Genomic DNA, 19976 nt, shown 5'->3' on the forward strand with positions numbered 1-19976 from the left:
ACCCGGGCGGGGGGGTCCAGCCTTGACACTGTGGTGCCTGCCTGCAGGCTCAGCCTGGAGCCAGCCACTCAGTGGTCCTGAGAAGCAAAGTGGGGGCCTCTTGAAGGGAGTCCCTGGTTTCGGTTTTGAAGTGAGCACTCTTTGTGGATTACATAGTCGCCTGGGACTTGGAGAAGTATGGGGTTTTCCTTGGAACAGGAGCGTCGAGGAAGGCCTGCAGTGGGGACCTCAGGCCTTCCCTGTCATGCTGCCCCACACCAGCTGGCACGGGGCCCCCCTTTCAGGCTGTCCCACACCTGCCCATGTGACGGCCATGTTCTGAGAGGTGGCGACCTCGGGAGAGCCGCATCCAGCCCCGGTTCTCCCCTCGAGGCGGCGCCACTTGGACACTCACCAGCTACCCGGCTGGTGGGCTGGTCACACGACCAGTGGACGGCAGACGGGGCGGGACCTGGTCTCCACTGGGCACAGGTGTGGGGGCAGCCATGCGGGGCCCTCTGCCCACCCGCCCCCAAATCTCGTGGCAGAGCCCAAGGACAAAGTGCAGCCTCTCCAGCCTCTGAAATCTCACTCATTTGTCCATCGTTAACCAGCGTGAAAGCTTGGCTGCTTTGCTAACCAGGGCAGTTGCCCCTCAATTAAAGCTGAGGTTACGAAGTGAAGGCAACCTGTGTACTGGCTGTAAGTTCATTTGGACAGTCTGCAGGTACCTACTTGGTGCTGGGTCCACAAGAGTGAAAACACAGGTGTGTTTAGTGGGAAAGTAGCCACTTAACCGGTGAATGTAATCGATCCGACAGTTGATGAATTCAGATTTTGAGGTTAGACCACGTAATTGAATTTCAGAGCAGTAGTCTGCACGTAGGTAGTAGTCATTGGTGGGGCTTTTAAATTGAAAAAGTCATGTCCTTAGACTGTTGGACGTCAGTTCACGGGGCGGGTCATTCCATTGCTGGGGGCCACAAAGGGCCGGCTCTCCCAGTGTGTACCCTGGGGCGCTGGGGCACTTGTGTCTGCTTGAGGCATGTTTATGTACACAACTAACTTTATTATTATTTTTTTTATTTATTTTTTTTGTCATACATTGATATGAATCACCCATAGATTTACACGTATTCCCCATCCCGATCCCCCCTCCCACCTCCCTCTCCACCCGATTCCTCTGGGTCTTCCCAGTGCACCGGGCCCGAGCACTTGTCTCATGCATCCCACCTGGGCTGGTGATCTGTTTCACCATAAATAGTATACATGCTGTTCTTTTGAGATATCCCACCCTCACATTCTCCCACAGAGTTCAAAAGTCTGTTCTGTATTTCTGTGTCTCTTTTTCTATTTTGCATATAGGGTTATCGTTACCATCTTTCTAAATTCCATATATATGTGTTAGTATGCTGTAATGTTCTTTATCTTTCTGGCTTACTTCACTCTGTATAAGGGGCTCCAGTTTCATCCATCTCATTAGGACTGATTCAAATGAATTCTTTTTAACGGCTGAGTAATATTCCACAGTGTATATGTACCACAGCTTCCTTATCCATTCATCTGCTGATGGGCATCTAGGTTGCTTCCATGTCCTGGCTATTATAAACAGTGCTGCGATGAACATTGGGGTGCACGTGTCTCTTTCAGATCTGGTTTCCTCAGTGTGTATGCCCAGAAGTGGGATTGCTGGGTCATATGGCAGTTCTATTTCCAGTTTTTTAAGAAATCTCCACACTGTTTTCCATAGCGGCTGTACTAGTTTGCATTCCCACCAACAGTGTAAGAGGGTTCCCTTTTCTCCACACCCTCTCCAGCATTTATTGCTTGTAGACTTTTGGATAGCAGCCATCCTGACTGGCGAGTAATGGTACCTCATTGTGGTTTTGATTTGCATTTCTCTAATAATGAGTGATGTTGAGCATCTTTTCATGTGTTTGTTAGCCATCTGCATGTCTTCTTTGGAGAAATGTCTGTTTAGTTCTTTGGCCCATTTTTTGATTGGGTCATTTATTTCACAACTAACTTTAAAACACACTGAAGTCTGCCGTGAGCCACTGTTTCTGCTTGAAAGTGCAGGAGGGGCATCTCCTCATGGACGCTCCCCACCACGGGCCCCTCTGCCGCCGGGACTGACTCTGGGCGTCTCTCCTAGGCCAACGAGGTGACGGACAGTGCGTACATGGGCTCCGAGAGCACCTACAGCGAGTGTGAGACCTTCACGGACGAGGACACGGGCACCCTGGTGCCACCCGAGTGCCTGGACGCTGCGGAGGAGCCTGGGCACGGTGCCCTGCTGCTGCTGCCCGGCAGGTGCGTTCCCGTCCGCCCGCCCGGCCGCTGGCAGGGGTCACGGGCCCTCGGTGGGTCCCGGCGGAGCACAAGCCTGCAGAGTCCCTGGTCCGAGAGAGGCCGTGTGGGCTGCCCGTTGGGTGCTCACGCGCAGTCGTGGGGAGGGCATTCGCTTGGCACTCAGGGTTTTGTCGTCACGGGTCTTGGCTCTCGTGACGCATCGAGAGGCGCGCTCTTCGGGGTGCGTCTTCACCTGGTCCAGAGGCACCAGGCGGGTTATCCTTGTTAGCAGCCGCACTGTGGGAATGTGTGCGGCTCCTTTGTTTCCCATCAGTGGGCCCCGGGCTCCGGGCAGCTTGCAGTGTAGGTTTCCTGGATAAAGCTGCACATCAGCGTCATGTCTTTCTGTGCAGGCTTTGTCCTCACCGATTGGGGTGTGCCTGGGGCCCAGGCTTGGCTGTAGGGGTTACTGTGGGTTGGATGGTCTCAGGCAGCGTTGGCTGGCTCTCTGCCAGCCTGCTGCCTGCGGACTCTGGCTGCTCCATCCTGGCAGCTCCTGGCATCGTCTGCTTCTCCCTGTCCTGGCGCATAGTGGGCGGTCCTCACCTGGGTCTCCCAGGAGCCTGACGGGCGGCGCCTTGCTGGCACGCTGCCCCGTGGAGACCCACTCCCCTGCAGGCTGGTGCCCCTTTGTTGACAGCCAGGCTCTGCAAGCTGGTCCACAAGAGACAGGACAGTGAGCGGGTGCAGCTCCTCAGTTCCGGGTCAGTTGCCCCGTGCAGACGGGCATGGGTGGACCTGGCCTCCCAGGTCCTCCAGCCTCAGTGGTTGGAGCCCTTGCTGTGTCTCAGGGGTCCCCTCTGCCCCAGGTGTGCTGGAAGCATGTCCCCCCGCCACTCGCTTGGGGTGCCTTTTCATTCTCTGGGGCTCTGGCATGTCTGTGGTTGGCCTGCCTGTGCTGTTTCAGTCTCTGCTCACTCCACATCACTGCAGCAATACTTGCACTTTTCTTTGAAAGCTTTATTGTTTTGCCACTGTTCTCAGCTCTGCATCTCCTGTGTGTGCTGTGAGGCAGGGGTCACATCTCCCATCCTCAGGAGATAGAGGCATCAGGATGTCCACTGGCTTAGGCTCGGTTTGAAGCTTCGTCTTTGCTCTCTGGCCCCCGAGGTGGCCGAGTGTGTGTGTGCTGTGCTGGCCGGCCCACTCGGCCGTGTGTGCCCTGCGCGGGTCAGGACCGCGTGGTCTTGGCGTGTGAGCCTCCAGCCCCCTCTCCAGGGCTGCGTCAGCTCCTTCGGCCTTGGCGCATCCATGTGGATCCAACTCGGCTTGTTAGTCTCTGGGGAGGGTACCCGCTGGGCTGGCGGGCGTGTGCTGGGTCCACAGTTTATTTGACAGAACCAGCATCTTGAAGTATGGGCTTCCCAACCTTCAAACAGTTTATTGCTGCATTTACTGGAGTCTTTCTTGGCTTGCCGTGGTGGGGGTGGCCATCTGCTGGGGGGCAGTCATGCATGCACAGTGGGCCCTTGGCTCTGCTGGGGCCAGAGGGACAGCTGTTGGGGCCACGGGCCAAGCCCCATGTGTGAAGACGGAGCCTGCGCAACTCCCCAGGGGCTGGGGAGAAAGGGTTAGGATGCAGCACGCCGGGCTGGGGCACTGCCTTAGTGCAGCTTCCTAACCAGTGTTTGTAAGGTAATCAGGTAAGTTTGTTTAATTCCATTTGGGTCAAGTAATCAAAGCTGGAGAAGTGCTGAAACCATTATGAGGTCTTTGATTTTCTCTGGAAGTTTCTGGCCTTGGGCTGTGACTTGCTGTCAGGATGCACTGACATCACGTGAGCCTCAGTGTGACACACCCAGATCGGCGGCAGGATGCCCATCTGGGTTGAAGTCACCTGTCTCCTGTCGTCGTGGCGCGTGCCGGGCTCACGGCCTGCCCCAGGCCCCCAGCACGAGGTGCACGTCCCCTCTGATGTGGGGACACGCGCCTGGCCGCTCGCTGCCCCGAACACCCGGGTCCAACGCATGGCGGCCGCGTGGGGTCCCTCTTGCCATGCGGGCGGCTTCCTGTCCCGGGTCTGGGTGCATGCCCACTCAAGCAGCTCATCTGGAGAAACAGAAGCAGCTCTGTGTGATCAGGCAGCTGTCGGGAGGAACCCCTTCTTCTTGGCTTCGGTGGCCAGCGGGTGGGAGGCAGACTCAGGATGCTCTTCAGAGATGGCTGAGATCCTGAGCCCCCAGGTTGGGTCAAGGTGGAGCCCGAGCTGCGTGTGCATGACTGTGGCCCTGGGCAGAGGATGGACAGCCTCCGTGACCCCCGGGCCCCCCGAGGGGCAGCTCCAGTGCCTGCTCACAGTTTCTGGGGTTGGGGGGCTGTGGTGAGAAGGGGTTCCGGCCCCAGCCAGGAGCGTCTGCCGGGAGCCAGGGTGCAGTGAACCCCAGACTCCAGGGCATCTTGTGACTGGCGGACACAGACCATGAAGCTCCGGTTGTGGATGTGGTGGTATTGGTTGGTTGGGCCAGGTGGAGTCTGTGGGCAAAGTCAGTCTCACCTGAGTTCACCTTTCTCAGTGTGACTGCGGGAACAGGCCTTCACACGTGTGGTCGCTGTGGGCCCCGACCAGAGGCTTGGGTCATATCCACAGCTCTGGGGTGCTCGGTCCCGAGGTGGCAGCTGACTCTCCTTTGCCTCCGCAGGTCCCACCTGCAGGGCCAGTCTGTGGTCGCGGTTATAGGTGGCGAGGAGCACTTCGAGGACTATGGCGAGGGCAGTGAGACGGAGCTGTCCCCGGAGACCCTCTGCGGTGGGGACCACGGCTGCAGGGACCCCGCCTTCCTCACCCCCAGGTAAAGGCTCCTGTTGGCAGGCTGGCCTCATTCCCTGTGATGTAGCTGAGCAATGCCCCTGAGTTCAGGGTTGCTGTTGGGGTGAATGTTGGCTGTGGCTCCTCTTGTCCCGTCGCGGTCCAGTCTCTCCCCGTTTGAGAGGCCTTGGCTGAGCCCCAGGCATACAGGCAGGGGACACTTGGCTGTGCGGCTTTCTCAGCGCTGCTTGTAAATTGAGTTGTGATTTTCAGTGAGCTTGAGGGAGACTGTGTGTGTGTGTCATGTGTGTTCTGTGTGTGTGAGAGAGTGCATGTGTGGGTGGCGTGTGTGTTGCCTGGTGTGTGTCTGTCACATGTGTTCTCTGTGTGATGTGTGTGGTGTGTGTTGCCTGTTCTGTGTGTGTTGCATGTGTTCTGTGTGTGATGTGGGTGCTATGTGTGTGGCCTGGTCTGTGTGTGATGTGTGTGGTATGTGTGTGTCGCCTGTTGTGTGTCACTTGTGTTGGGTGTGTGGTGTGTGTGTGATGTGTGTGGTGTGTGGGTGGCCTGTTCTGTGTGTGTCACGTGTGTGGTGTGTGTGATGTGTGTGGTGTGTGTGTGTGGCCTGTCCTGTGTGTGTCGCATGTGATGTGTGTGGTGTGTTGCTTGTTCTATGTCATGTGTGTTCTCTGTGTCACGTGTGTTCTGTGTGTGGTGTGTGTGGTCTGTCCTGTGTGTGTCGCATGTGTGGTGTGTGTGATGTGGGTGCTATGTGTGTGGCCTGGTCTGTGTGTGATATGTGTGGTATGTGTGTGTGGCCTGTCCTGTGTGTGTCACGTATGTGGTGTGTGTGATGTGTATGGTATGTGTGACATGTTCTGTGTGTCGCGCGTGTTGTGTGTGTCACGTGTGTGGTGTGTGACATGTGTGGTGTGTGTGTGACCTGTTCTGTGCGTCACGTGTGTTGTATGTCGCATGTGTGGTGTGTGTAGTGTGTGTGACTGTGTGGTGTGTGTGTGACCTGTTCTGTGTGTCACGTGTGTTGTGTGTGTGTCGCATGTGTGTTGTGTGTAGTGTGTGACGTGTGGTGTGTGTGTGACCTGTTCTGTGTGTCACGTGTGTTGTGTGTGTGATGTGTTCTCTGTGTGTGTGGCCTGTCCTGTGTGTGTCGCGTGTGTTGTGTGTGTGACATGTGTGGTGTGTGTGACCTGTTCTGTGTGTCACGTGTTGTGTGTGTGTCACGTCTGTGGTGTGTGTGGCCTGTCCTGTGTGTGTCACATGTGTGGTGTGTGTGATGTATGTGACCTGTTCTGTGTGTCACATGTGTTGTGTGTGTCATGTGTGTGTGTGGCCTGTCCTGTGTGTGTCGCATGTGTGGTGTGTGATGTATGTTACATGTTCTGTGTGTCACATGTGTTGTGTGTGTCGCTTGTGGTGTATGTCACGTGTGGTGTGTGTGGCCTGTTCTGTGTGTGTCACGTGTGTTCTCTGTGTCACGTGTGTTCTCTGTGTGATATGTGTGGTGTGCGTGTGGCCTATCCTGTGTGTGTCACATTGGTATGTGTGATGTGTGGTGTGTGTGACATGTTCTGTGTGTCACGTGTGTTGTGTGTGTGTCACGTGTGTGGTGTGTGTGTGGCCTGTCCTGTGTGAGTGGGTGCTGGCGTCCTGCTCAGCTCTCCATCTCACCGTGCTGATGGGCCTACACGCCCCTTCGTGTTCTGTACACACTGAAGGCTTGGGGAAACCCTGCCGCACTTCCAAGGGCAGTGCTTACATCGGTCTCTGTGTCACATTTGGGAAATTCTTAGCATTCCAAACCTTTGGTATGATTATGATTTTGGTTGGAGTCTGGGATCGGCAACCTACGACGTGACTGTTGTCAACCGATTGGATCTCCCTAAAGGCTCAGGTGATGGTGAGCATTTTTTAGCAATAAAGTATTTTTCAGTTAAGGTATGCACATTGTACATTTTTTTGGCTGCACCACACAGCATTTGGAATCTTAGTTCCCCGACCAGGGATCAAACCTGTGCCCCTGCAGTGGGAGCTGGGAGTCCAGGAAGTCCCTGCATTTTTTTTAGACATGATGCTTTAGACTACAGTGTAGTGTAAACATCACTTTTACTTGCACTGGAAACAGAAACAGAAACTTCCAGTGACTCCTTTTCCTGCGACTGGCCACAGATGAGGCTGCAGCAGCTCCGAGGCCTGCTTGCCTGCTCGGAGTTTTCTGTTTCTCCGTGTTTTCCCGCGTGTCCTCAGACCGTGTTCCTCTTGTAGCTGGGTGCTTGTGTCCTTTGACCAGCCTCTGAGAGAGGCATCTGCATCACAGGCGGCTGTTGGGATTCATTTCCTATAATGACCTGGCATCCTGGAAGGTTTGGCCTTGAATACACCGGGCTGTGGCATCTGGCGGGCCAGCCCTGGGCTCATGGGCGGGCTCCTCCCGGCTCTGCTTCCTCTCTGGGCTGCAGGAGGCCGTGGAGGAAGCGCCCAACCCGGCGTCTAGGCCAGGGATGTGCCCACCCCCGTCAGCCCCCTGTCCCCCTGCTCCTGGTTCTGGGGATTCTCCGCCCGTGCCCACAGTGGAGGTCGTGGACTTGGGCGTGCCGAGAGGGGTACACTCCTCTGGCGTTGCTCGAGGCCCTGCAGCGCACGTGCCTCCACTGGTTCCGTGTGCGCCGCATCCTCGGCTTTGTCTGCAGGGTGACATCTGTGCTTCAGTTGATGTCTGCCTTTCGCTTTGAGTAGCCTGGGGTCCTCGTGTCTGCAAGCCGTGGCAGCACTTCCCACTGCCCTGAAGGCCCCTGTGCCTAGTTCATGGGGCAGTTAACGATTCTGAGTTTTAGGGGACGTCCTTCCCGCAGCCCCGGCTGCCATGCTCCCTAGACGGTCACTGCCGTGGCCACAGGGCGGGAAGCAAGGCGCTGGCCGCGTGCCCCGCTCTCACACGGACAGGTTTCGGGCGGAGAACGCGGGTGTCGCGACACTTGCTTCTCGGGGAAGCTGCCAGGCTCGCCCGTGTCCTGAGCGCCTGACCGGGAAGGCTCTGGCCCCCACACAGGGAGCGTCGCGGTCCCAGAGGTGGGGCGAGGGCCTCTGCGCCGGCACAGGGGCCTCCTGCCGGCACCCCTCCCAGCCCCGGCCCAGCCCCTCCTGAAGACGCACCTCTCGCCCCTCCAGCACCGACCCACTCGGCACCAAGCTGCACAGCATCCTCACTGACGAGGCCTTTGAGTTTTACTGCAGCCAGTGCCACAGGCAGATCAACCGCCTGGAGGACCTCTCTGCTCGCCTGAACGACCTTGAGAAGAATAGGTAACCCACGGTGCCTGGCCTGCCATCTGTCCCGGGCGCGGGAGACCCTGCCGGCCCGCAGCGCCCACCGCCCTGGCCAGGTGCTGCCCGAGTGCCGGGGGCTCCCTCCAGCGGGCCTGTGGGCCGCGGCCTCGCCCTCGCCCGGCCCTGCATGCGCTCGCCCGGCCTGTTGCCCCACGTGCATGCCACCACCCAGTCCCCCGCCCTGCCCTGCCTGCGGACCGCCAGTGCATGGAGGAGAGCCTGCTCTTAGGAGGACGTGCTCTTTGCATTTCACCAAAAGACGTTTTCAGTGGCGGCACAGCAGCAGCATCAGGAAACCTGAAGGGTGCAGACGTGGGAGCAGCTCTTAGGGTCGGCACTCTGCCGGGCGCCCTGGGGGCTCTGCCGCCCATGTGCATGTGCTGCTCCTCGCCATCCCCCTCCTCATCCGGCCCCCTCTCCGCCTGACGCCGCCTACCCCCAAGTCGGAGTCCCGGGGGCAGCCCCTGGCTCCTCACGGCCTCCAGTTGCAGGAAATAGCTTGGGCAGTTGGCGTGCGTCAACGTGTCTGTTAGGCAGGCTGGCGCTCTAGCTTGTTGCGTGGAGTGACGAGCCCTCATGCCGCACACCCCACAGCCCCGCCCCGCAGAGGAGGTGTGGGACCACCCGGCTCTATTGTGCTGCGAACTTCCAGGGGACTTCCTGGAGGAGGGGGCCTTGACTGACGGGAGTCATGTGGAATGTGAACCATCCTGATGGTGCCACGTGTCCATGTCCCCTGGGCCTGCTGTCGGCCCCTCAGCCGGCCTGGTGGACCCTCGACAACAGCCCGTCGTGCACATCCTCCTGCCACACTCAGCTGCGTCCAGCCAGAGCCCAGTCAAGTGAGCGACGGGGCTGATGGGCAGCTTTGCAGGGAGCCAGAGCCCCGGCAGCACTGAGGAGGAACTGGAGGTGCCCAGTGAGGGGCTTCAGGGGACAAGGGGGCTCGGAGACCCGCCGGCCCCCTCTACCCCTCGTGTTCAGCGCAGTGCTCCATGCATGCCTTTGGCGGGCCCCCCACCAGGCTGGGGAGGTCATTTGTACTTCCCGAGCGGGGCCCTGCCGTCTCCGTGTTTGAGAGTGAACTTGAGGACACACGTGCATCTTAGTTCTCCCGCTCTGAAGTCTCTTGATGTGGAGGTGGTCTTTTCCACGTTGAGGGCCTGCCACAGGGCAGCCACAGTCGCTTCTGTGAGGCTTTGTGGGGCAAAGAATAGACCAGGGCATGGCTGCATCCAGCCAGCAAATCTAGGGGCTCTCACGTCCATTTCAGCCACCTGTTCCCTAAGAAAGGCGCTAACGAGAGGGTTAACATGCCATCAAAGCCTTCATTATGATTGGGACACAGCTGTCAGGTGGGAAGTTCCCCTCATACCTGCTCCAGGAGAGGCTTGCCCTCGGCGTCCATGGAACTGTCTCAGGGTGAGCGGATCTGGTGTGTGGTTGTGAAAGGTGACTCAGTCCAGTGTCCAACAGGTTTGACATCAGGCGTGATTTCTACCTCCCGACCCTCAGAATACACGTACTTGCCATGTTCCTGGTGCCTCCGTGAAATACTTCATTGCGTGACAATGGGGAGTCGGCTTTACCCAGAGGTGTAGGTGCTGTGGGCCCAGTGGGGAGGAGTCAGCTGGACCGCCGTCTGTGTTGAGCTGACGCTTCGTTAGTCAGGAGGCGGGACACGTAGTGAGCTGAATAGGAAGTATGATAGAGAGTGACCAGTTCCCACAGGGCCAGGGGTTGGCAGGGGGGAGAGGAGGGCAGGGAGGAGAGCCACTCGGCCCGTGCCCACACCTTGCAGACTCACTGGACATCTCTGTCAGGGCCTGAGTTTCAACGCAGCACGTCTCATGCAGCTGGGCCCGGGGAAGCAGGCCCTGTCTTGGGTCCCTGTGCTGCCGCAGCGTCAGAAGCCTGGGCCGGGGGCACGTCCCTCCCCAGCCCCACACTGTTCTCTGAGAGGTGGCTAGTGCCTCCTCAGGGCCTGGTGATGGTTTAGCAGGTAAACTGGGAAGTGGAACCCAGGATGTCAGAGGCGAGAGGTGCGATCAGCTAGTCCTTCTGCCACTGCAGACCGTCCCGTGAGGCAGGCGCCCTAGAGCTGGCATGCCTGCCCTGGATGGCACAGGAATGCTCTCTGGGTTTCCGGGCGGCCGGAGCTGAGAGTACACAGTGCCTGCGCTGGAGCAAAATCCACGGCAGACCCTCCTGTGCACGTGGGCCTCTAGCGGCTGGGCCTCAGGAGCTCAGCGTGGCCTCGCAGCACCGTGGATGTGCCACTGGCTGATGGCTCGGACCCTGTGTGGCCCCCTCTGGGTCCCGCCCTAACGGTCCGGCAGTGACTCCATCTTAGACTTTTGTGCCGGCTAGGACCACGTGACGCACGGGGGCCTCGCGGGGCCCTGAGGTTGTCCTGGTGTCCCTGAGTTTCTGCTGAGCCAGCCTTTCCTGCATGGCGCGGCGGGGGCGCGGCTGTGCATGCCTGTGATGCCCCCACCCCGTCTTCCTCGCTGGCACTTCCTGCTTCCTCTCGTCCTCCCTGTCTGTCCTCTGACTCCACTTTCCTGTTTGTTTCCATTCTGCAGTCCAACGAAGCGGCTGTCCAGCAAGAAGGTGGCAAGGTAGGACCCTTTCTGAAACGTATCCCTGCTCACGGTGCTTTTGCAAGAAAACTTTTGAAAGTCACTTCTCATTGTTTGGGATTGAAAATGATTTGAAGGGTGAGCTGTAAAAAGACTTGCTCCAGTGGCAGACGGGGATCCGGGTATGTGGCAGGGGGTCTGTGGTGGGAGCCTTTGCCTCCCTCCAGTTGGGTCGAGTCTTTCCCACCAGAGGGCTGGGCAGGGTCGGGAGGCACCCAACGCTGCAGCCCAGGTCTGGGTCTGCCTCCTTCAAGGGCTGCACCCCTCCAGCCCCGCCATCTCTCCCCGGCGAGGAGGTGGACGAGTTTGTGAACAACATGCATTGGGACTGTCCCTTCCCTCTTCAGTCACGGAGCTGCCCCTGGCCCCCCGCACTGAGGGCTGAGGGTGTGTGGACTCTCCCCTCCCGCGAGGCGTGTCCGAGGCCAGCCTTCTCCACAGGGAAGCTTGCGATGTGTTTACTGGATTTCCTTTCCGAGAAGCGTTGTTGCTTCTCCCAGAGACAGTGATTGCCTTGATATTTTTGTTTGTGTCGTCTCCTGCCTGGACGCCCCCCGGAGCCCTGGCCCTGCGCGCCCGTGCCATGCGGGCTGCTTGTCTCGCCCCTGGGCCCTTCTTCCCTTTTTAATCTCCGTTTTCTGTCCAGCACGTCTTCCTGTAGCTTCTTGAGAAGAGGGGTGCCCAGAAAATAGACGGTTGCGCCCTCGCTGGGTGCCTCGCCCCTGTGATCTGGCTTGGTGCAGACTTCCACATCAGAAGTGGCTTCCCTTTCGCAGCTTGGAAGGCACTGCTCTTGAGGTGCTAGCCCCAGTGCCGCTGCGGAGGGTCCGGTCCAGCGCTCTCTGGATCTCTTGGTGACCACGTCTCCCTTCTGGGAGCTCCTAGGAGCGCTCCCCTTCCCTGATGCTCAGGCCTCTTCGGGGGGCCTTTGCACCTTTTTCCTGGTTAATTTTGCTGGCAGAGTGGAAGGCCTGGCTCTAGTCTGGAGGCTCCTGCCTGACTGCCGGCCTGTCTGGGGTGCTGGTCTGCAGTGTCCTCCACGCCCTGCCCTCCCCCCGGCCCCCACAGCGCCTGCTGGTGGCCTCTGCCCAGCGCAACCGCGTGCCCCTCTGAGCACTGCCTCCTACTGGAGGCCTCCAGCTGACAGCCGGCGGGACCCCTGGCCCACGTGTGCTGGGGACAGTGCGCCTCTGTCAGCCGGCCTGGCGCATGGCCTTCGGGCAGCTCACAGGTTGGGTGCAGCCCGTTGTGGGGCCCCGTTCCCCAGTCGTGTGCCTGCTCGGGGCCGCCCCCCTCCCTACTGCCCTCCTCTCTGTGGCCCCTCGGGTGCTGGCCGCCGGGCCTCTCCTCCAGCGTGTGGTCCTTGAACATCCTGTCTTTGGTGCCACCTGTTTTCCCACCATGTGTCCCTGAGGCCGTGAATTGCTTGTTTTCCTTTTCCTATGACCCTGAGGGCTGAGGGCCCAGAGGGGTGGAGGCCACCCCGCAGGCCCACGCCCCTCACTTGTCCTCTCCATCCCCTGGGTGTCAGTGGTCCTCCTGGCTCCTGACCAGGCTCTGACCAGAGCTGTGGCCTTACCGCCATGCCCGTCCCACCTTTCACCCAAACACCTGCAGCTGGCGGGACGTGCCGCCCGAGTCCCGTCTTCCCAGCCCAGAGTCAGGCCCAGGGGGCCTGGGCCCCGGGCCGCGGCCCTGAGGCTGGCCTGTGGCTGCTGCTCTGAGAATCTGACCCTCCCTCACGGGTGCCCTTGTGGGAGAAAGCCCGGCCTGCGGGTGTGTGTAGTTTGCTGTGCGCACGCACACACACACATGCGTGCAATTTTAATCTGCTGCCACCATAACTGCCCCCGGCCTCCTGAGGAAGCTCAGCACGCCTGCTGTCACTTCTCTCTACCTGGCTGTGGTCCCCGCGTGCAGGCGGCTCTGCGACTGGGCACCAGCGACCCTGCAGGGTGACAGCAGCTCTGGGGTCCGGTTGTGTCTAGGTCTCAACCTGACCTGCCCCCTTTTGGTGGATCGGGCACGGGGTCCCTTCTCCTGCTGGGCCTCCTCAGTGAGGACGGGCTTAAATAAAGAAGCTCCCACTCCCACGCGAGGACCCTTGACCTTACTGAGATGGCTCCATGCTCAGCCACACACCCCCAAGCCGGGAGTCAGCCCCTGGTCTGAGGTCAGGGTCGGGTGTCGGCCCCAGGCATGGCCCCTCCTCGGGACAGTCTCTGGGCCAGGAGCTCATGTTCAGGTCCCGCTGTGGACGCGGACATGGAGCGCCTCAGTGGGAGCTGATGCTGTCCTCCCGGCCCTGCGGGGTCAGTGAAGTCCACAGCCCGGCGCCAATACGTCCCCCAGGGCACCGTCAGGCTTGAGGCCCCTGGGCACGAAGATGCCCTTCTTTGTTCCCCTGAGAATGTTTCTGGAAAAAGTTGAAAAGAATGTGGAAGCTTGGTCATTACTGAAAAGGATATAGAGCTTCCTTCATACGTTTGATAGAGCACTCGTTTTAACAGCGTTTTACTGACCCGGCTCTCCGTGCTCTGTCCTTAGCTGTGTGACCGCCTGCGGGAGCCCGTGCCCTAGCACAGTGGGGGTGCCCGGCCTCCTCGGGGTCACACCACGCTGAGTCTCTTGTGCGTCACAGCCGTGGGCCTGTTCGGCCGCTGGAGTCCCGCACCTGGGCCCGTGGCTGCCCCTGGTGGCGCGCCTGCAAGTCAGAGACAGAGAGGGTGCCAAAGTCCTGGTGCCCCCAGACCCTGACCCTGAGCACGGTTCACTGGCTCAGGGGACGTGAGATTATTTCATATTGCCGAGAGGGGTGACGTCCTGTTTTATTGCCCAAGTACAAAGTACCCGGCCCAGGAGCTGGCAGAGGAGGAGGCCGGGCCTGTGAGGCCCTCGCTTGCCTGGCCCTTGGTTGCGGTGTCCTGCCGGAAGGCCCTTTGATGAAGCCCTGCCCGCTGCCCCGGGGCTCTGCCTCTGCACAGTCCCGGGCTTGCTCACGCGCACAGGCCTGGCCCCATGGTCGCTTCCCTTCTCTGCTCTCCTCGCCCCGCTGAAGGACCTCTGGACGGGCCTGTTATCTCTCGTCCACAGGCATCTGCAGCAGTCAGGGGCCCTGACCATGGACGCCCTGCAGGACCCTCCCCCAGGCCCCGTGGAGGGCGTGGACGAGGACATCGCCGACAAGGTGGGCCCTGGACCGGTGGCAGGGCCGGCAGGTGTGGTGGGCGAGGTGTGCAGATCGCGGTGGGAGGCGGGGCTGGTACCGTGGGGGCTGAGCAGACCCCAGCAGCCCTGCTGGTCTCTGGCGGGTGCTGTCAGGGTCGGCAGCCTCAGGTGAACAGGAGACGGACACCTGTTCACGGAGAGGTGCTGGGTGGGCCGCAGTGATCCCGGAGCCAGGGCCCCGGGCCAGGCCGTGGGTGGAATCCACTGTTCCGGAGAGGTTCCTTAGGGAGGGGCCGCCTCTCTCTGGCCGAGGTCATGAGGCTCAGGGCTCTGGGACGTGCGGGGCCGGGTAACGGCACAGCCCTGCCTCCCCGTCCACCCGCCTCCCCGTCCACCCTCCTTCCCCCACCTCCCCGTCCGCCCGCCTCCCCCCACCTCCCCGTCCGCCCTCCTCCCCGCCCACCCTCCTCACCCCACCTCCCCGTCCACCCTCCTCCCTGTCCACCCGCCTCCCTGTCCAACTGCCTCCCCGTCCGCCCTCTTCCCCATCCACCCTCCTCCCACTACCTCCCCGTCCACCCTCCTCCCCCCACCTCCCCATCCGCCCACTCCCGTCCACCTCGTCCACAACCCCCGCAACCAGCCCCGTTCCGAACACGCGCCGCACGGCTGTGACGCCGCACACCAGCAGACCGAGTCCCGGTGCGTGTGACCCCGAGGAGGCCTCCCTCGGGCGACCCACCACTGTGCTAGGGCAACGGGTCTCGGATTAAGTAGCAGAGCCGAGAGCGTTGCTGTATCGAGTGTATCGTTATGGACTTTTCTTTTTAGTAATGACAGCATCATTCTTTTCTTTTCCAGACACTCTCAGGGCCGAGGGCATCTTCGTGCCCTTACTCCCCCACCTCCTCCGTTCCACCCGCCTCCCCGTCATCCTGCCTCCCACATCTCCCCGCCCACCCTCCTCCCCACCTCCCGTCCCCCGTCTCCCCGTCCACTGCCTCCCTGTCCACCCTCTCCCCCACCTCCCCGTCCGCCGTCTCTCCCGTCCACCTGCCTCCTGTCCACCTCCTCCCCACTCCCCGTCCGCACCGTCTCACCGTCCACATGCCTCCTGTCCACCCTCCTGCCCTACTCCCCGTCCGCCCGTTCCCCGTCCCCTGCCTCCCTTCCACCCTCCTCCCCACCTCCCCGTCCGCCCGTCTCCCCGTCCACCCGCCTCCCTGTCCACCCTCCTCCCCGTCCACCCTCCTCCCCCCACCTTCCCATCCACCCTCCTCCCCCCACCTTCCCATCCACCCTCCTCCCTGCCCACCCTCCTCACCCCACCTCCCCGTCCACCCTCTTCCCTGTCCACCTGCCGCCCTGTCCAACTGCCTCCCTGTCCACCCTCTTCCCCGTCCACCCTCCTCCCCATCTGCCAGCCTCCCCCTCCACCCACCTGCTCCCCATCCACCCTCCCCCTCCCCTCCTCCCTATCCACTTCTCCTGGACCTGCTCTCTGCAGCGTCTCAGCTCTGCCGAGCCCTCCCCGCTCTCCAGTTTGGTGGCCTGGTCATCACACCTCTCACCACCTGCTGAGTGTGCCGGGCTCCCTGAGGCGGGCAGGGCTGACCCTGGCCCTTCTGTGCACACACTGCCCCTGCAGAGCAGTGCCTGGCCGCCCTTGAGGCCCGAGGGTGCAGTGTGCACCCCGCCCTCACTGGTGCTCCCGGCTCTCCAGCCTGGGGGTGTGGCCTCCAGGACCATCTGCCTGGGGCATCCACTCTCCCAGCCCCTTGTTCTCAAGCCACCATCTCACTCCCCAGGTTGTCTTCCTGGAGAAGCGGGTGTCAGAACTGGAAAAGGACACAGCTGCCAACGGGGAGCAGCACAGCCGGCTGCGGCAGGAGAACCTCCAGCTGGTGCACAGGTGAGGGCAGGCACACAGGTGAGGGCAGGGACACAGGTGAGGGCAGGGACACAGGCAGAGGGCAGGTCACACAGGCCGAGGCAGGCACACAGCCCAGAGGGCAGGGACACAGGCGAGGGCAGGCACACAGGCGAGGCAGGCACACATGAGGGCCACGGACACACAGGTGAGGACAGGCACACACAGGTGAGAGGCAGCGGGACACAGCGTGAGTGGCAGACACAGGTGAGGGCAGCGGACACACAGGTAGAGGGCAGGGGACACAGGGTGAGGGCACGGACACAGGTGAGGGCAGGGACACAGGTGAGGGCAGGCACACACAATTGAGGGCACGGACACACAGGTGAGGGCACGGACACAGGTGAGGGCAGGGACACAGGTGAGGGCAGGCACACAGGTGAGGGCAGGCACACAGGTGAGGGCACGGACACAGGTGAGGGCACGGACACAGGTGAGCGCAGGGCACACAGGTGAGGGCACACAGGTGAGGGCACGGACACAGGTCAGCACAGGGTGCAGATCTCTTGCAGCCTACAAGGTGTGATCCACCCTCTGGTTGTTCTCCCCTTAGGTTCTGTAGGCACCGCCCCACATCCAGCTGCTCCGGGCCGTCTCTCTGGGTGCTGGTGGGGTGAGCGAGGCTCTCCCTGAGGAAAGGGCAAGGGAGGGCCCCTCAAGAGCAGCCAGGGCCACACTGTGTCCTTGGAACACCTAGCTGGGCTTCCCATCTGGGGGCATCTGGCGTGTGCCCCCATTCCAAGAACCTGTCCTGATGCAGGATTGCATCATGTCTGAGTCCCCCTGGACTAGGAGACCAAGACTCGGGGGCTCAGAGACAGTGCTGGGTCCTGGGTGGGGGTGGCCAGACAGCTCTCTCAGACGACGGGTGGGCCTTCTGGCCTGACGGGCGTTTATCAGTTACCCACACGCTGGTGAAAAGCCCAACCTGCCCTGCCCACCAGCCTCAGGCCATCCATGCCTGGCTGCTGGGCCGCTCCTCCTGGTTTTGCCTGACTCCCCTCGGCCCGTGCGCCTGGGGCTGCTTGCGGTTCCCAGCCTGCAACCCCCATGGCCTTTTTTCCTGCATGTGACAAGTTCCACCTGTGTCCCCCACATTTGTTTTCTTATCCTCCAGATTCCACGTCTTCACCCACTTGGTTTCTAAACAGAGGCCCTGCTCAAGGCACAGGAGCCCAGCTCCCTAAGGCCTCACGTGTCTGGAAAAGGCTTTGTGCCCCAGCGCCCCCCACCACCGACAAGTGGCTGAGTCTGGGATTCCACTGGGAGCCGCCCCGGGCAGCCCGCTCCTCTGCAGTCTGTCTGTCTCTTAGCAGGGCCCTGGCACCGCTGGGCTCACGGCTGTGTGGGTCCCGCTCCCTCCCCAGGTGCTGGGAGGGTGCTGCTGAGCCAGGGGCAGGAGGTCCTAGCCCTTAAATCTGGAAAGCGGCTCCCTCAGCTTCAGGAGGATCGTTCCTAGGACTGTTCCTCTGTGTAGTTTCTCCCGTTTTCTCTCTAGTTCAGTAGTCAGTCTGCACTTCTGTTAGTCAAGTGTTAGACCTTCTGGACTGTTCTCCTTTCCTTTACTTTCCTGTTTTCTGACTTTCTCCTTCTTTCTTGCTATGTGATGATTCTTAGTGTTTTTCTTTCAGTTCCTCTTGAATTCAGAATTTTCTTGTGTTGGAGTTTTAATTGCTAAGAGCTCCCTCTGTTGTATGTCGCTCCTGTGACAGCTGCTGTCTCGTGGATGTGGCATCTCTGGCCTCTGAGGCTGACAGTTGCAGCGTCTCCCGCAAGATTTGTGTCTCCTTCGGGTCGTTCTTCCTGTTTGCTCTGGACGTTTTGTATTAGAGCTTTCCTGTGGTGTCTGGTGGTGTTCAGCCTACTGTGTACTCTGAGGTGCAGGCACCAAAAAGCAGATGAGAAGCCCCGTGTGCAGGGCAGCTGGGGGCGCACCAGCCCTGCCGTCCTGGGAGGCCTCCTGCAAGTAGGCGTGGTGGTCTGGGAAGATACCAGGGCCGGGGTCTCCATGCGGACATTCCATCTGTCCCCTAGTTCTTGCAACACCTGCCTTTACATCTGACCTTGTGGGGGGCAGTGTGTAAACCACGTCCCCAATCTGGAGTAGCAGGTTGAGGCGCCCAGGGCCAGGCACCTCTCGGGCTTGTCCCGAGATGGTCTCCCACTCACACCCAGCAAGCTGACGGCCACTGTAGGTGCAGGCCGGGGTGAGGGTGAGGTCCCCCAAGAACAATGGGGACTGTCCCGCTGTCAGGACTGTGCCAGGGTCTGAAGCCCAGGCACCCTCAGTGTGGGGTGGAGGCTCCTTTGGGGGACACGTCTCCTGCTTCAGAACCGCCCTTGACGAGAGCTGTGGCCGTGGGGCATCCTCAGTGCCTGCCTGTCCCTCCTCTGGGCAGGGCCACTCTCCAGGTCCGGGCACAGCATCTCAGGACAGTCTCTCCCCCTCTACCGGCAGAGCCAATGCCCTGGAGGAACAGCTCAAGGAGCAGGAGCTGAGAGCCTGTGAGATGGTCCTGGAGGAGACCCGCAAGCAGAAGGAGCTCCTGTGCAAGATGGAGCGGGAGAAGAGCATCGAGATCGAGAACCTGCAGGCCAGGTGGGGGAGCGGGGGGAGGGGAAGATGGGGATGGGGCGGAGCGGGGCAGAACGGGCGATGGAGGATGGGGGAGGGGGAGGGGGAGAGATGGGGCAGGGGAGGGGGACTGGGGGAGGAGGGGGGAGATGGAGCGGGGGAGGGGGATGGGGGCAGGAGCGGGGGAGGGGGAGGGGGAGAGATGGGGCAGGGGAGGGGGACTGGGGGAGGAGGGGGGAGATGGAGCGGGGGAGGGGGATGGGGGCAGGAGCGGGTGGGCAGGTCGGGGAGGGGAGATGGGGACCAGCGGGGCCGGCGGACAGGGGCAAGGACGAGAGACAGCTGCGCTGTCAGCACACAGCCCTCCACCCCAGGGCACGACGCCTAGGAACAAAGTTAGCTGTAGGAACAGTGGGAAAACCTTTGTAAAGAAAACTGGAAGACTGTACTGAAGGCCACGATTATTGGGATCAAAGACGGACACCACCTGGATGTCACCTTCTCTAATCTTTCTCGTGAGGACATTACACCAACCAAATCAAAGTCACCATCTTTCTTTAAGGCAACTTGAGAACATTACCCTGGGCTCCCCTGAAGGCACGTGCCTTAAACAGTCAGGAAAGGGGAGCAGGCTCCACGCACATGCCTACAAAGGCGCAGGAGGGGACCAGGAACTTGGTCTGTGGTGTCCACGCACGGTGACACATGCATCAAAACTGGCCGAGAACCTAAATGCCCACAGGGTGCCAGTCAGCTGTGGGGTCCCTGACAAGGGTTCCCGCCGTCCTCCTGCAGTCACTGTCTTTGTGACTGAATGGCCCCACCCTCGGCCTTCAGCAGGCAGCAGTGATTCATGACTCCAGGCCCTTAAGCCTGTGCTTCTGTCCGGCTCTCACAGCTGGAAAATACATTTGGACACATTTTCAGTGGCGGGCAGCAGGAGGGGCTGCACGCAGAGCTGTGTTGGGGTCTCCCTGGACAGAGAACTCCCGGGGGCAGACCTGCGGCACCAGCACCCAGGACAACCTTCTTGCTGGACCTCAGCACAGTGGGGTCAGCGGACTGCGGGAGAGCCTCTCCATGGGGCCCTGTGCACTGGCCTGTGGGTGCCATGGGTGGGCCATCCTGCTGATTGAACAGGCAGCAGCTGGGGCTGAAGGTGGATGGGACCACGAGAGGCCCTCAGGGAGCGAGACGGCATTTGGGTCACCCTGTGCACCTCAGTCAGCAGCTCCTCAT

General features: G+C 60.7%; 1 protein-coding gene across 2 annotated transcripts in view; it reads left to right on the forward strand.

Annotated features, from left to right (window-relative positions):
- RAB11FIP3 (RAB11 family interacting protein 3) overlaps positions 1-19976 on the forward strand; it is a 59435-nt gene that overhangs the window by 36207 nt on the left and 3252 nt on the right. The window contains exons 4-10 of one of the 2 annotated variants that reach the window (XM_043454771.1): positions 2135-2292; positions 4971-5120; positions 8264-8398; positions 11008-11043; positions 14158-14251; positions 16041-16144; positions 18621-18761. In XM_043454771.1, coding sequence (XP_043310706.1) covers positions 2135-2292; positions 4971-5120; positions 8264-8398; positions 11008-11043; positions 14158-14251; positions 16041-16144; positions 18621-18761 — 818 coding nt within the window. The remainder of the gene's footprint in view (positions 1-2134; positions 2293-4970; positions 5121-8263; positions 8399-11007; positions 11044-14157; positions 14252-16040; positions 16145-18620; positions 18762-19976) is intronic. The other variant, XM_043454772.1, reaches the window with a different exon arrangement.

Source organism: Cervus canadensis, chromosome 32 (assembly GCF_019320065.1).
Source record: "Cervus canadensis isolate Bull #8, Minnesota chromosome 32, ASM1932006v1, whole genome shotgun sequence".
NCBI classification, from domain to species: domain Eukaryota; kingdom Metazoa; phylum Chordata; class Mammalia; order Artiodactyla; family Cervidae; genus Cervus; species Cervus canadensis.